Source organism: Kluyveromyces lactis (assembly GCF_000002515.2).
Source record: "Kluyveromyces lactis strain NRRL Y-1140 chromosome D complete sequence".
NCBI classification, from domain to species: Eukaryota; Fungi; Ascomycota; class Saccharomycetes; order Saccharomycetales; family Saccharomycetaceae; genus Kluyveromyces; species Kluyveromyces lactis.
The window spans coordinates 1,634,627-1,647,892 of record NC_006040.1 but is presented as its reverse complement, the minus strand read 5'-3'; the positions used below and the strand labels follow the sequence as shown (position 1 = coordinate 1,647,892).

At 37.1% G+C, this 13,266-nt stretch overlaps 6 protein-coding genes and 1 non-coding gene across 7 annotated transcripts; 4 read left to right on the top strand and 3 right to left on the bottom strand.

The window, feature by feature from the left end:
- Positions 1-210: 210 nt before the first annotated feature.
- On the top strand, positions 211-1,563 carry ATG4 (cysteine protease ATG4; the record flags this gene model as incomplete). Its single annotated transcript, XM_453929.1, has 1 exon — positions 211-1,563. The coding sequence occupies one exon, from the start codon at positions 211-213 to the stop codon at positions 1,561-1,563; it is 1,353 nt and encodes a 450-aa protein (XP_453929.1).
- A 432-nt stretch (positions 1,564-1,995) lies between these two features.
- On the top strand, positions 1,996-2,619 carry SSU72 (RNA polymerase II subunit A C-terminal domain phosphatase; the record flags this gene model as incomplete). The annotated part of the gene is made up of 1 exon (XM_453928.1): positions 1,996-2,619. One exon carries the CDS (start codon positions 1,996-1,998, stop codon positions 2,617-2,619), a length of 624 nt encoding a protein of 207 aa, XP_453928.1.
- Positions 2,620-2,699: 80 nt separating this feature from the next.
- Positions 2,700-4,190, bottom strand: GUD1 (guanine deaminase; the record flags this gene model as incomplete). Its single annotated transcript, XM_453927.1, has 1 exon — positions 2,700-4,190. The coding sequence occupies one exon, from the start codon at positions 4,188-4,190 to the stop codon at positions 2,700-2,702; it is 1,491 nt and encodes a 496-aa protein (XP_453927.1).
- A 1,261-nt stretch (positions 4,191-5,451) lies between these two features.
- AIM6 (Aim6p) lies at positions 5,452-6,711 on the top strand (the record flags this gene model as incomplete). Its single annotated transcript, XM_453926.1, has 1 exon — positions 5,452-6,711. The coding sequence occupies one exon, from the start codon at positions 5,452-5,454 to the stop codon at positions 6,709-6,711; it is 1,260 nt and encodes a 419-aa protein (XP_453926.1).
- Positions 6,712-7,072: 361 nt separating this feature from the next.
- SNR19 lies at positions 7,073-7,596 on the bottom strand. Its single transcript, XR_002633597.1, has one exon. It is a non-coding gene; the product is annotated as a U1 RNA (small nuclear RNA).
- Positions 7,597-7,898: 302 nt separating this feature from the next.
- POP1 (ribonuclease P/MRP protein subunit POP1) lies at positions 7,899-10,352 on the bottom strand (the record flags this gene model as incomplete). The annotated part of the gene is made up of 1 exon (XM_453925.1): positions 7,899-10,352. One exon carries the CDS (start codon positions 10,350-10,352, stop codon positions 7,899-7,901), a length of 2,454 nt encoding a protein of 817 aa, XP_453925.1.
- Positions 10,353-11,839: 1,487 nt separating this feature from the next.
- Positions 11,840-13,138, top strand: ADE12 (adenylosuccinate synthase; the record flags this gene model as incomplete). Its single annotated transcript, XM_453924.1, has 1 exon — positions 11,840-13,138. The coding sequence occupies one exon, from the start codon at positions 11,840-11,842 to the stop codon at positions 13,136-13,138; it is 1,299 nt and encodes a 432-aa protein (XP_453924.1).
- Positions 13,139-13,266: the final 128 nt, after the last annotated feature.

Genomic DNA, 13,266 nt, shown 5'->3' with positions numbered 1-13,266 from the left:
GCTTACCTTAGAGTTACGTTCTTGTTATGAAGTATTATTTTCTACATGGTTTTAAATGCATTTTTCATATAGATTATTGTTCATTAATATTAGAAATATAAGTTTCTGCAAATTATGATCAGCATCGTAAAAAGCAAGTGAGTACAAAGTGCATGAAAGTATAGGAAAACGTATCGCTCAATCTTCAAACCCAGCCATCCCTATGCAAATATGGAGTTCTTGTCAAGGATATCACAACATTTAGGTATAGTGGAAGATGTTGATCGAGATGGCACCGTGTTCATATTGGGCAAAGAATACGCTCCCCTTAACAATAAATCAAGAACGGATGTGGAAACAGATGACTCGGCCTTGGAAAGCCTGATAAATATCGTCTCATTAAATCCTGGACTTTTGTCTGACGTACATTCACGAGTGTTCTTCACATACCGCACACAGTTTACCCCTATCCGCAGAAATGAGAATGGACCATCTCCTATCAATTTTACCCTTTTTTTTAGAGATAATCCTATCAACACATTAGAAAATGCTTTAACTGATCCTGACAGTTTTTATTCAGATATTGGTTGGGGTTGTATGATACGCACTGGGCAGGCTCTTTTAGCGAATGCCATTCAAAGAGTCAAGCTTGCCAGGGAGTTCAGAATAAATGCTTCAAGAATAGATGATAATGAGTTAAATCTGATCCGTTGGTTTCAAGACGATGTCAAATATCCTTTGTCGTTACACAACTTTGTCAAAGCAGAAGAGAAAATATCTGGAATGAAACCTGGGCAGTGGTTTGGGCCAAGCGCAACAGCCAGAAGCATAAAAACATTGATTGAAGGGTTTCCCCTTTGTGGAATTAAGAATTGTATAATTTCAACTCAGTCGGCAGATATATACGAAGATGAGGTCACAAGAATTTTTCATAAGGATAGGGATGCTAATTTACTTCTGCTGTTTGCTGTCAGGTTGGGTGTTGACAAAATCAACAGCTTATACTGGAAAGACATATTCAAGATTCTCTCATCACCATATTCTGTCGGGATCGCAGGCGGTAAACCCTCGTCATCATTATACTTTTTTGGATATCAAAATGAAAATCTTTTCTACCTTGATCCACACAACACTCAGCAATCTTCTTTAATGATGGATGATCTTGAATTTTACCGAAGTTGTCACGGACACAAATTCAACAAATTGCATATATCAGAAACAGATCCGTCAATGTTACTCGGTATGTTAATTTCAGGTAAGAATGAATGGGATCAGTTTCATACTTATTTCAGAGATAGTCAAATTATTCAATTTTTGACAACCAGGCCAGAAAATGATTTATATCAAAGTGCCAATATGTCTGTCGGTTCTGATTCTATTCACTCATTGGAGTCAGACATACAGGACACTGGAGAATACGTTGATGTTGGAACATTAGTTTCTGGCAAACAAATGTCCTCCCCGCAACCAAAAGATGAAGAATTTGAAGATGTTAAATGCAAAAGCCAGCGAATAATCGTCTGCGAAGATCCAGCTGATCCTGAAGTTGAACAAGTTCTTGTCGAGGATTCATCCTCCTGCTGACTGCTGTATCTTCCTCATTCTTTGTTTAAGATATTATATTAAATATTAGTATCATTATATAATATGGATCCTTCGGCTGTCAAGCACCTAATTCAGCCACAAATAAGGACAGGCTTTGGTAATCGGGTGTAACGGAAGTGACCTTGAACTTATACTAATTACCAATCTATAATTCTATTAAGATTATTACAAGCGTCGCATTTCCGGGTAATATTATTATCTAGCTGCACATTGATAAAATTGACTTTGTTAAGAGCTTCAATGAAAGTTACAAGATATTCATAATTGGTAACCGAAATGGTAGACAGCCCATACTTGCATTTCATATTCAATTATTATAACTCTCATTTTCATACAGTGTTGTCTGCTTAGTGCTACCAGAATAGATAATTTGACTAAAAGTTATTACGAATCTAAGAGGAACTATTAGGCATGAGCGAATCAATGAGAAATAGCGGGCTTAAGTTCTGTACTGTGTGTGCATCTAACAACAACAGGTCCATGGAGTCCCATAGGGTATTGGAAGAGGCAGGGTATGATGTTTCTAGTTACGGTACTGGAAGTGCAGTTAGACTTCCAGGTCTCTCGATAGATAAACCAAATGTGTATTCATTTGGTACGCCTTATGATGATATATATAATGACTTGATTTCTCAAAGTGAAGATAGATACAAGCAAAATGGTGTATTAGAAATGTTAGATCGTAACAGGAAGTTAAAAAAAGCTCCTGAGAAATGGCACGATGGGAGAAAGGTTTTTGATTTCGTTTTTACCTGTGAAGAAAGGTGTTTCGACTCTGTGTGCGAGGACCTGATGAATAGAGGTGGTCAGCTTAATCTAATTGCACATATTATCAATATCGATATCAAAGATGATAATGAAAACGCTAAAATTGGTGGGCGAGCAATATTAAGATTGGCAGATATGCTAAGAGATAAAGTTTTTGAATGTGAGAAAAACGGAACTCAATTTGAGGATTTTATAATGGATGTCTTCACTGAATGGCAAGAGAAATATCCAAAACTACCACTAACTTATTCTGCTGCATATTATTAGTTCTATTTCATCTTGAGTTATATATCATGCTATTCTTGTTTTGCATACTTATTTCGATGGAATTGTAAGCTAACGATTAGTTAAAGATTTTGATGGCACAATTTTCCACGGACCCAAACACTTTTAACATTCCTATCATCACCATTAAATAACCATTTTGCCACAATATTCTCCAGTTTGATTCTATCCTTCCCGTTCGGTTGAATTTTGTCGTTGGTAACTTTTTGCCATGGAAAAATGGATACGTTGCTTCCTTTGGTGGATAAATCTATCAATTGTGCGTCAAACTCTTTCCCTACGTCGAAACTACCAATTTTATCAGACAGATTTAAAACTTTAGCACCACCCATGGTAGCTAGATACAATACTTCGGCGACAGATAGTTTGCATTCCTCTTTTCTTTCAGGATCTTCTACTGACATTGCTCGATGTCTGGAAACTAGTAAAGCTTGCCTAGCATTTTCCAAAATACTGACTGTAAAACCACCGGAAACATCAGACCCTAAACTCACCTTCAACCCATAGTTTAAAAGTTCTTTAACTCTACATTCGCCTGAAGTTAGAGAAGAATTGGAAATTGGGCAATGTGATATTCCTGCTGAGGATTTCTTTAATAATTCGATTTCAGAATCTTCCAAATGAATGCAATGAGCTAAAACAGTTTTCCCATTTAATAACCCATGTTTATGATACACGTCGGTATATGAATGACAATCCTTGAAAAGTTCTTTAACAAAGGCAATCTCGCTGTCATTTTCATTCAGGTGCGTTTGTATTGGTAAATCAAATTCTTCTGCTACCTCAGAAAGAGAGTCCATCAGTGCAGATGAACACGTTATCGCAAATCTTGGAGTAATAATTGGTTTTATCAATGGTGAGTTTAAGTCCTTGAGTATGTATTCAATGAGATCTAATGAAGCATCTTTGCACTCCTCAATAGTCTCTTGGTAGTAGCTTGGCGAATGTTGATTCATGCAAACTTTACCAATAAAAGCACGTTGGCCTTTACTTTTGCATAGATCCGCCATTATTTTAGAAGAGTTTGAGTCGATTGTGGTAAAGTATGACGCGCAAGTGGTACCATGTTTCAAAGTTTGAGATATAACAGCATCATAGGTCAAAGCGGCGATATTTTCATCATTCAAAGATGATTCGAGTGGGAAAGTATATGTATCTAGCCAATCGAGCAAAGTTGAATTACCAAAGATACCGCAGTTAGGATACTGTGAGGCATGGATATGAGTATCTACAAACCCAGGAAAATAAAATGAGTCCTTTCCGGCGGGGTCAGACACACTATTAAAAATCACATGAATGTCGATGTCTTTCAAGTAACGATCATAATTCAACGCAGCTATTACTGGGTCATCACAACCTTCTTCAATAAAAAGTATTACGCCAGAGGTGCTACAAATACCAACCGCGCACTTCAAACGGATCCTTAGTTGACCTAATTCTGGAGTATCAATAAGGTTACCATAATGTACGATTATCTTTACTCCCTCAGGATGAAAAGGCTCATCGATGAAAGATTCTTCGCTTTTCACCATATTTATCGTGACTGGTGCCATAGCTTTGATAAATATTACGTCTTTTATGATATATGTATAGTTTCAGTTCCTTACTTTAAACTATAGGGATGACTTGTCTTGGATTTGTCTTTCTAAGTAATTTTAAGAAATATATGTACTCTTCTTATATATATATATATATATCTTTAAATTATTATCATAAAATAAACGAAGCTGATGAAAGATATTAGGCAATGGAAATTATTGAGGGAACGACTCGATATGACTACTATTGCAGTTCCTTATCTCTAGTGCGCATAAAACCCCGATGATTTTTACAATAAACTATCATACATAGATATATGTATGTACATATACAGATAGATATCTAGCTATCTTTCAGGACACATTAGCAGAATATATTTCCCAACAGAAGGTAGAAAACTAGCAACAACACCGCTACCGCAGTAAACGGCGGTGGTATCCTTATTACAACCAGCCATGATACGTTCAATTAATAGTACAGGATGAATCATATTCCCTAATATTCATGCTCATGATTTGTGTTTTCAAAATGTCAATAATAGATAACAGGTATTACCGAAACGGCATATCCGGCCATCATCGTACCTGACTCTACTCTCTGGAAAGGGAGCGCCGGAATTGCCGTTATCTACCTTGCGTTTTTTTTCTGAAAGAGGGAATTAGCTTTAAAGAATCACGTGATCCTTTTTCTTAAATATATTCACATGTCATCCGAAGGATAATATACAACAAAGAAGGTTTCAAGAATTGGCAGATAGTACATGATGGATTTACGTTCTTCATGCAGTATCATAGGAATAAGAATCATTCAGCCACGTGAAAGTCTAATGAGTACACTATGAGTGATAAAACTGAAGTGAAGTGACTAGCATGTTCTTCTATAATTCTGTACCATCGGAGAGTCTTTTGAAGAAAACTAAAAAAAAAAAGAAAAATGCAATGCAGTAACGTGAGCTTCATTGTGACAATTTGCATGAAGGCCCTTTTGTTATTGTATGCTTATTTAAAGTTCTTTTTGAATGTATAGAAATATAAAGATTAACCCACATGGGCAGACATAAGACAGTTTCAGAACATCGAACCGAAGTTAAATTGGTTATAGCTGTATCAATCTTGAAGCATATTAAAAGAGTGTTATCTGCGGATACAAATGGTCATTTTTTCTATAAAACTTTGCATTATCCAAAGATTGTCGCCATAGAACTAGGTTTATATCAAAAACAAGGTACAAAAGGGCAGAAACAACACAATAAATCATAACCATACATAAATAGTGATGTTGCCGCCGTTCATTGTGGCAGGGTTATTCTCAAGTTATATCTTGATAATGGGATTGATGTTCTCCCAAATATCTCATGTTTCTAATTCGAATGCTTCTGTATCTTCCGCGGCCAAGTCATTAGAATCGCTTCGAGTAAAGAGAGATTTGATAGGGCTCTCGGGAAAGGAATTATTGAAATATTTTAAGACCAATTTACCAACAATATCATCTAACTCTGTGTTTGCGAACCTTGATCATCCTTTGGGTGTTACAAAAGTATCACAATTGTATGATGCTTTCCATGACTATCTTTTTGGGGAGGATCAGAGACCAATAGTGCAAAAATTGACCCAAGATGTGACCATAATTCCAAACGTTCATTCGCATAATGACTATTGGAGATCACTACCATTATTTGAAGCACTTATGTACGGAGTCACAAGTGTGGAAGCTGATGTCTGGTTGACGGAGAATAACACCTCATTAAGCGTAAGTCATGATACTCGACATATAGATCCAAAGCACAAGTCCTTGGACATATTGTACACTCAGCCACTATTGGAGATGTTAAATCACGTAAATGGACCTCAGAATTATCATCATTCTGACGTCAAAGAGATCTTCGACGAACAGGATAACAAAATGCATGGTGTGTTTTACGGTGACTCTTCACGGTCTTTGCAGTTATTGATTGACTTCAAGTCCGAAAATAATGAGAAAACCTATGAATTGTTGATGTCAAAATACTTGAAACCTTTTATCCAACGCAACTATTTAACATATTTGGATTTAACGACAAATGAAATTATTAGAGGGCCTCTAACTATTGTGTTGACGGGGAATTATCCAATCAAAGAATCAATCCTAGATTATGAATCAGAAGATGCGACATCAGAATCTAATAACCATGAATTGAACAAAGGGTACTTCAGAGACAATAAAAGATACGTCTTTTTAGATTTACCATTACACAAACAACAATTGTTAGCTAAACTACCAACCTCAGTGTTGTCATCAGCCTCACTATCTCAACTTTTAACAAAGTGTCAGTCATCTCTGATGCTACTAAAGCTTCGAGGTCATCTTTCTGATGATGAGCTAAAATGCATTAAGAAGTACATTAATCATGCAAAAGAATACCATTTGGCAACTAGAATTTGGGGGATCCCTGATTGGCCAATATCCACTAGAAACAGGCTATGGAAACAACAGTTTTATGATTTAAACGTAGATTACATCAACACAGATGATCTAAAGGATATCGCAAATTTCTGATATGTGCCTAAACATTCTCGCTAGTACATTTTCTCTAATCTCCAACAGTTCAATCTATAATGATTAATATATATACTTGTGATTGATAATCACAATACCTGATATAAGATATAAAGCTGTTGTGCTCTCGTTTTCTAGAATGACCCAATCTACTGATTGAAATGAATGAAATTCTAGAATAAAGAATAATATATCACCTTCCGGAATTCCAATGATATGGTCGATGCGAGAACCGAAGTAAAAAAAATTTATGCAATGAGGATTTCGTTTATAATGAATAACCATAAATTATTCTATGATAATCGTGTCCTGCTCTTACATTATAATCTTGACCATCGGCGCATTAGCCGATAGTTAGAAATACTCAAAAATTATAAGATCCACCCATTTCTACCACGGATGCAGCCTTTCTGAACAAGTTTCCTGAACCGGAGAAATGACAGAATTTCTGACTCAAAGTTTCTACCTCTCACCCATAAACCTGTAAACAAGTTAATGAATAGATCAGAGACTAGTAAGTCAGCCTTTCATGACATTCCTTGAGCCCAGATCATTAAAATGAAACTAAACTGGCCACAGCGATGACTCTCCCAGCACTGACTTGTAATCAGTACCATTCTTCTCCAGGCAGAAGGAAAAAAGGGCTACTCTAGTGGAGTCGAGGTTAAACCAAGGCCTCCAAAAAAGTAACGGGAGAACGAAATGTCAGCAGGTACCAGGTTTGCCAAATATGTGTGGATTGCAGGAAAACCGTACAGATAAAATGTAAATGTAAAAGCTGTAAGTATCATCTCCGAGAAAACAATACCATTCCGGTATTTCCTTGAAAACCTCATACCCGGTCAACAAACTTCATGATCTCTGTTGACATCTTAAGGTAAGTATGGAGAGGGAGGAAAAAAAAAGAATATTCAAAAAGAGGTAATTTCAAAAGGAAAAGTCTGTTAAATCCAATGGCCTCTTTTTATAGTTCGAGAAAAAATAACCTGAAAATTGAAAACTGCGTATAGTCTCACGCAAAGACGGATTCGTATCCGGGTAATGACTCCAATGACAACTAACTTGGGCAGTCAGTAAAGGGCAAAGAAGATTGTAACACTTCAACGTAATTATACATGAATATACATAAAATATTATAGATCTATTAGGAAAAATGTAATCATATTTTTTCTACAGTAGGTTGAGGGTTATACTGAGATTCTTTTCCACGTTGCAAGTCTATAGGTGGTTTCGCCACAGTTTCTTATTAGAACGTAATGGTCAGTTAATGATTCGAAAGAGTATGCCGATATGAATCCTGTGCCAATTCCTTTCCCATCAGACAAATGGAAAGATGCGCTTGTCAGAAATCCGATTAAATCATAACAATGAGGAACAGGCTGTTTGGTGTCATGTTGTAATTTACCGTTGCTTTTATAAGTTCCGCCTGCAATTTCTCTCCAATACGAGCTATCAGTGTCTGGAATTTTATAGATACGCGCATGATCCTTTGGATGGCCTCTTTGGATAATTGAGCAAGATACTGGTATAATTGGTAATCTTGAAGTAGCAATACACTCTTCATCAATTTCCTGAACTTTACCATTGTATAATTCTACGGGGCAACTTAGTTCCTGTTTATTTTTCTCATATAGTTTCAAAAGATCAACGATATATTGAATTTTCATGACACCACTGTCAATGTTAAATGTGCTGGTTCTATTTTGATCAGCAAAGTCATTTTCTCTAAAGCCTTTAGATTTAAGACCATTCTGAAAAATACGAAGGAGGTTCCAATCGCAGGAGAACCATAATCCTAACTCTCCTTTTATGATAGTTTCTTTATGCAATAGGCCTAGTTTGACGTAGTTTATTCTTTTGGCTTCGGGTTTCCGACTCCAGAGATGGTGTAAAACTTCACTTTTGTATAGTGTATCTTCATCATAGCCAACGGCGGTGAATGGGTAATCATCAGGAAAGTTCAAAGTTTTTTGTTCAAATGATTGCTGTTGAAATTGTTTCAATCCCATGTGATATACACCACTAACTTTGTTTAATTGGTACCAAAATGGAAGAACCCAAAACCACGGCAGTATCAATACCCAGTGTTGACTTTCTCTCATGAGTAAAAGAGGTATTCTAGAGTCCGTTTCTTTCAGCGGGATCATATTACGATTGTTCAAGTCAGTTCGCAAATCCCTGCGTCTTCTTGCTAGTTGTTTTAGTGTCTGTTGATTATTATATGAATTGTTTCTCTCCGAAGAACTTGCTAACTTACAAAGCACTTCAGAGAGTTCAGTTTCAGGCAGTTGATCCGAAAATGTCAAAAGGTGTTCTGTTGAAATAGGCGTAGAATGAGAGCACGGTTTTGGATTTGACAAAAATCTGGGGTCCATTGCTTCAAAGGCAAACATTGTCTTTTCTGGCAAAACGGTGGAGTCTGTTATACGTGATATTTTCTGGAATTGCTTGTAAGATGTGGAATCGCTTGTAGATCTCAATATCTGCGACAGAGCATACAGAGATTTCCCACCAGATATAGTAATGGAACCAAGGGAGAATTGACAATCTTGAACAGAAAATTCTTTCAGATTCAAACAGGAAACGAGTTTACTGAAAACCTGAAGATATATTGAGGGGTGAAGACGGATTAGTACACATTTTGGATTAAACCAAAGGACATTACATGGGCCAACACATTCGGTCCCAAAATACAATAAACCCTTAAACAGTTGCCTTTTAAGGTACTTTGGTAAACAAGCCCGTCCATTAGTCAGTTGTTTGATTACATCCTTCAATTTCTCGTGATCAGAACAGGAAACTATCATATCACCCATATAGCTAGTGTCACAAGCCATTGCTCCATTAGAACTTGCAACATTGGCTGTTAATCTATGAGTGAGCCTGAAATTCTTCTGAGTGGGAGACCACGGTAGATGGAACCCCCATCTCTTGAACATATGAGATCTTTTCGCATTCCACAAATGAGTTGGTAGCCATACAAAGTCTTTTTGTCTTTTCATGTATTTTGCACGTCCTATGGGTCTATTTGCAGGTTTGTTGTGTCCTGTACTATCATAGGAGCCCAATTGGTTATTAAGTTGGGAGATTTTTTCAGATTTCGAATTCCTTAGCTGTTTCTGCAATAATCTGATCTTGGACCTCAGCTGTCTGTTTCCAGCGGTTAAGCTTTCGGGAAGCCTCAATTTCATCGAATTTGCTTTAGATGCTAGTCTTAGTAGGTTGACCATCATCTTGGCTCTATAAATTTTCCTGGATGAGAGACCATGCTTTCTCTTTTCAAATAAATGTCTTGTTCCTTGGGTAAATTGTTGTTGACTCTTCTGCATTTCCTTTAAGGCTTTATTCCTAAGTCTTTTCGGAATTCTTTTTACATTATGCGATGCTGTTCTTCTTCTCAGACTACGAGGCAAGGCTTGGAACACTCTAGTGGATGAGGATTGTTTCGAACTATGAATGGATTGTTGTAACTGTTTAATTTCGTATTCTCTGGAAGAAACAAAAGAGGGTATATTCAACACTGATCCCGACTCTGAAAACTCTCCAGGGTTTGCGGATGATGCTTCGGATCTAATCTGACGAGCGTTTCTAACTCTTTCTCGTTTGAACTGTTGGTTCTTTGTGAATTGTTTCGGTGGCATGGTGTGTTTTTTTGGTTATAATGATGTAATAAGAGCGAGCCGAAGAGTAGACTCCAAGTAAAATATTACTAGTAGCTAATTGATTGCCTGCTTTGGGCAATAATTGATTATTGTACCTTCTAGTCCTTATATCTTGATTCTCTAATGATGGATGAGATGAGCTCGCATTTCACTATTAATGATTCTCAAGCATATTTTTATTGTCTTTCCTTTTTTCTTTTGACTGAAATCCATCTCAATGCTATGAATACGACATCTCAGTGACAAAAAAGCCTGAAGAGTCACGTGATTAACAAATCCGCTATGGTACACTCGAATTCAAGGTACATGATGGCATACCCAGCAGTTCATTCAGCATTTACTTAAGATCGTAAATATATTCCTCTGAGTTTGATTCTGCTATATATTGCAACGCTTCTCTCGGTATGCGAAAAAGGAACGCACGTGACTATGATTACCTACGGTGTCCCACCGAGCGTGTGAATTGGTGGAGCTTCCAGCTGACCTTCTCTGCAGATTATGCTACTATGTAGTCAGACAGAGTCAAAAAAAAAAAATTTCAAAACACGCAAAAGCATACAGTAGCTGGGGAGTAACATCTGTCGCCATCGAAGAGTTGAATCAACCGCACCAAAGATCTATCGTCGATTCCGATTAAACATAACATACCTTTCTTTCCTCCCTTTATCTTTATTTTTACTCGGGCTTCCTGGTATTTTTTACATTCAGAGTCTCTGCTAAGCCGGAACGGAGTAGCCGGTAGAAAATTGTGACACAGCGCTCAGATCTTCAGCTGGACTAGAAAATGCCCGCAATTTCATACGAGTTTAACAAGCAAGCTCTTAATTTACATTACATGTTTTAGTATTACCGAGAGAGTTAATTTTTCAGTATATTGGGAAAATACAAGTTAAAAAAAGAGCTGCCAAGTTCAAGTCAGGAACTAAATTGTGAAGATAGTCACATCCGAACCATTCTAGAGGTATTTCAGCTGTTAACAGAAGAGAAATCCAGATGAAGGTAAATAAATCTACACTAGTGAACCGCCTTCTTACGATTCGGAGGATACGACCACTGCTCTACCGAATGCAAGGCAGTGACTAATCGTCGTTTCCACCTTAAAGTTGAATTTGTTGATGTCATGAAAAATTGAATTTTTCTTCCTACATGAGTTTTTCTTTTTTTTCTTTTTCCTCCATACCTTGAACTAATGGATTTTCGTATTTAAATTGCCTTGGAATCATTTGCATCTTGGATCGAATCTTCTCTCATTCAAAAGAGACTCAAAGACAAAGAACAATTAATCTGTCTTATGTTTCCAATGTTAGCACATTAATAGTATAATTTTTTATTTCTTGTTTACCATTATAATTATGATTTTTTTTTAGGTTCCTTGGAGAAGTAACGTTTTATTTGCGTTCAATAGAGCTTTCAATCGTTGAAGCTGTAAGTTTCTAGACTTGTGTCATAAATTTGTTCCTTACGCCATGGTTAATGTTGTGTTAGGTTCCCAATGGGGAGATGAAGGTAAGGGTAAGTTGGTTGATTTACTCGTTGGAGAGTACGATATTGTTGCTCGTTCAGCCGGTGGTAATAATGCGGGTCATACCATTGTTGTGAATGGAGTTAAATACGATTTCCACATGTTACCTTCTGGTTTGGTAAACCCCAACTGCCAAAATTTGATCGGTAATGGTGTCGTGATCCATGTTCCATCTTTCTTCGAAGAACTTAAATCATTAGAGGCCAAAGGTTTGAAAAATGCTAAAGGTAGATTGTTCATTTCTTCTAGAGCCCATTTGGTTTTCGATTTCCATCAAAGAACTGACAAGTTGAGAGAACTTGAATTGTCAGGTGCTTCAAAGGATGGTAAGAACATTGGTACCACCGGTAAAGGTATTGGTCCAACTTATTCTACTAAGGCTTCTAGATCCGGTCTAAGAGTTCATCATTTGGTCAATGACGATCCACAAGCTTGGGAAGTCTTCGAAACAAGATACAGAAGATTGGTAGAGACAAGACAACAACGTTATGGTTCCTTCGACTACGATCCAGAAGAAGAATTACAACGTTACAAAAGTTACAGAGAACAATTAAAGCCATTCGTTGTCGATTCGGTTAACTTCATGCACGACGCAATCAAGAAAAATAAGAAGATTCTTGTCGAAGGTGCCAATGCTCTAATGCTAGACATTGACTTCGGAACTTATCCGTATGTTACCAGTTCTAACACTGGTATTGGTGGTGTCATCACGGGTCTAGGTATTCCTCCACGTACTATCAAGGAAGTGTTTGGTGTTGTCAAGGCTTACACTACTAGAGTCGGTGAAGGTCCATTCCCGACCGAACAACTAAACGAAGACGGTGAAAAACTTCAAAATATTGGTGCGGAATTCGGTGTCACCACTGGTCGTAAGCGTCGTTGTGGGTGGTTAGATCTGGTTGTTCTGAAATATTCCAATTTGATCAATGGCTATACCTCTTTGAACATTACAAAACTTGATGTTTTAGATACCTTCAAAGAGATTAAGGTCGGTGTTTCCTACTCTGTTGATGGTAAGAAGCTAGAATCTTTCCCTGAGGACTTATTGACTTTAGCAAAGGTCGAAGTTGAATATGTCACCTTGCCAGGCTGGGAAGAAGATATCAGCAAAATTACCAACTATGAAGATCTCCCAGAAAATGCTCAAAAATATCTAAAGTTCATTGAAGACTTCGTTGAAGTTCCAATCCAATGGGTGGGCACTGGTCCAGCCAGAGATGCAATGGTGCACAAGGAAATTTGATTAGGTTCCAACCTATATCTTCTATTATTTCCATTACAAATCACAACTTTAAGATGGAGTATTTTCCTGTGTGGGAATTTACTCTGATTATAATTCGTAGACGTTTTATATATATATATACTATCATA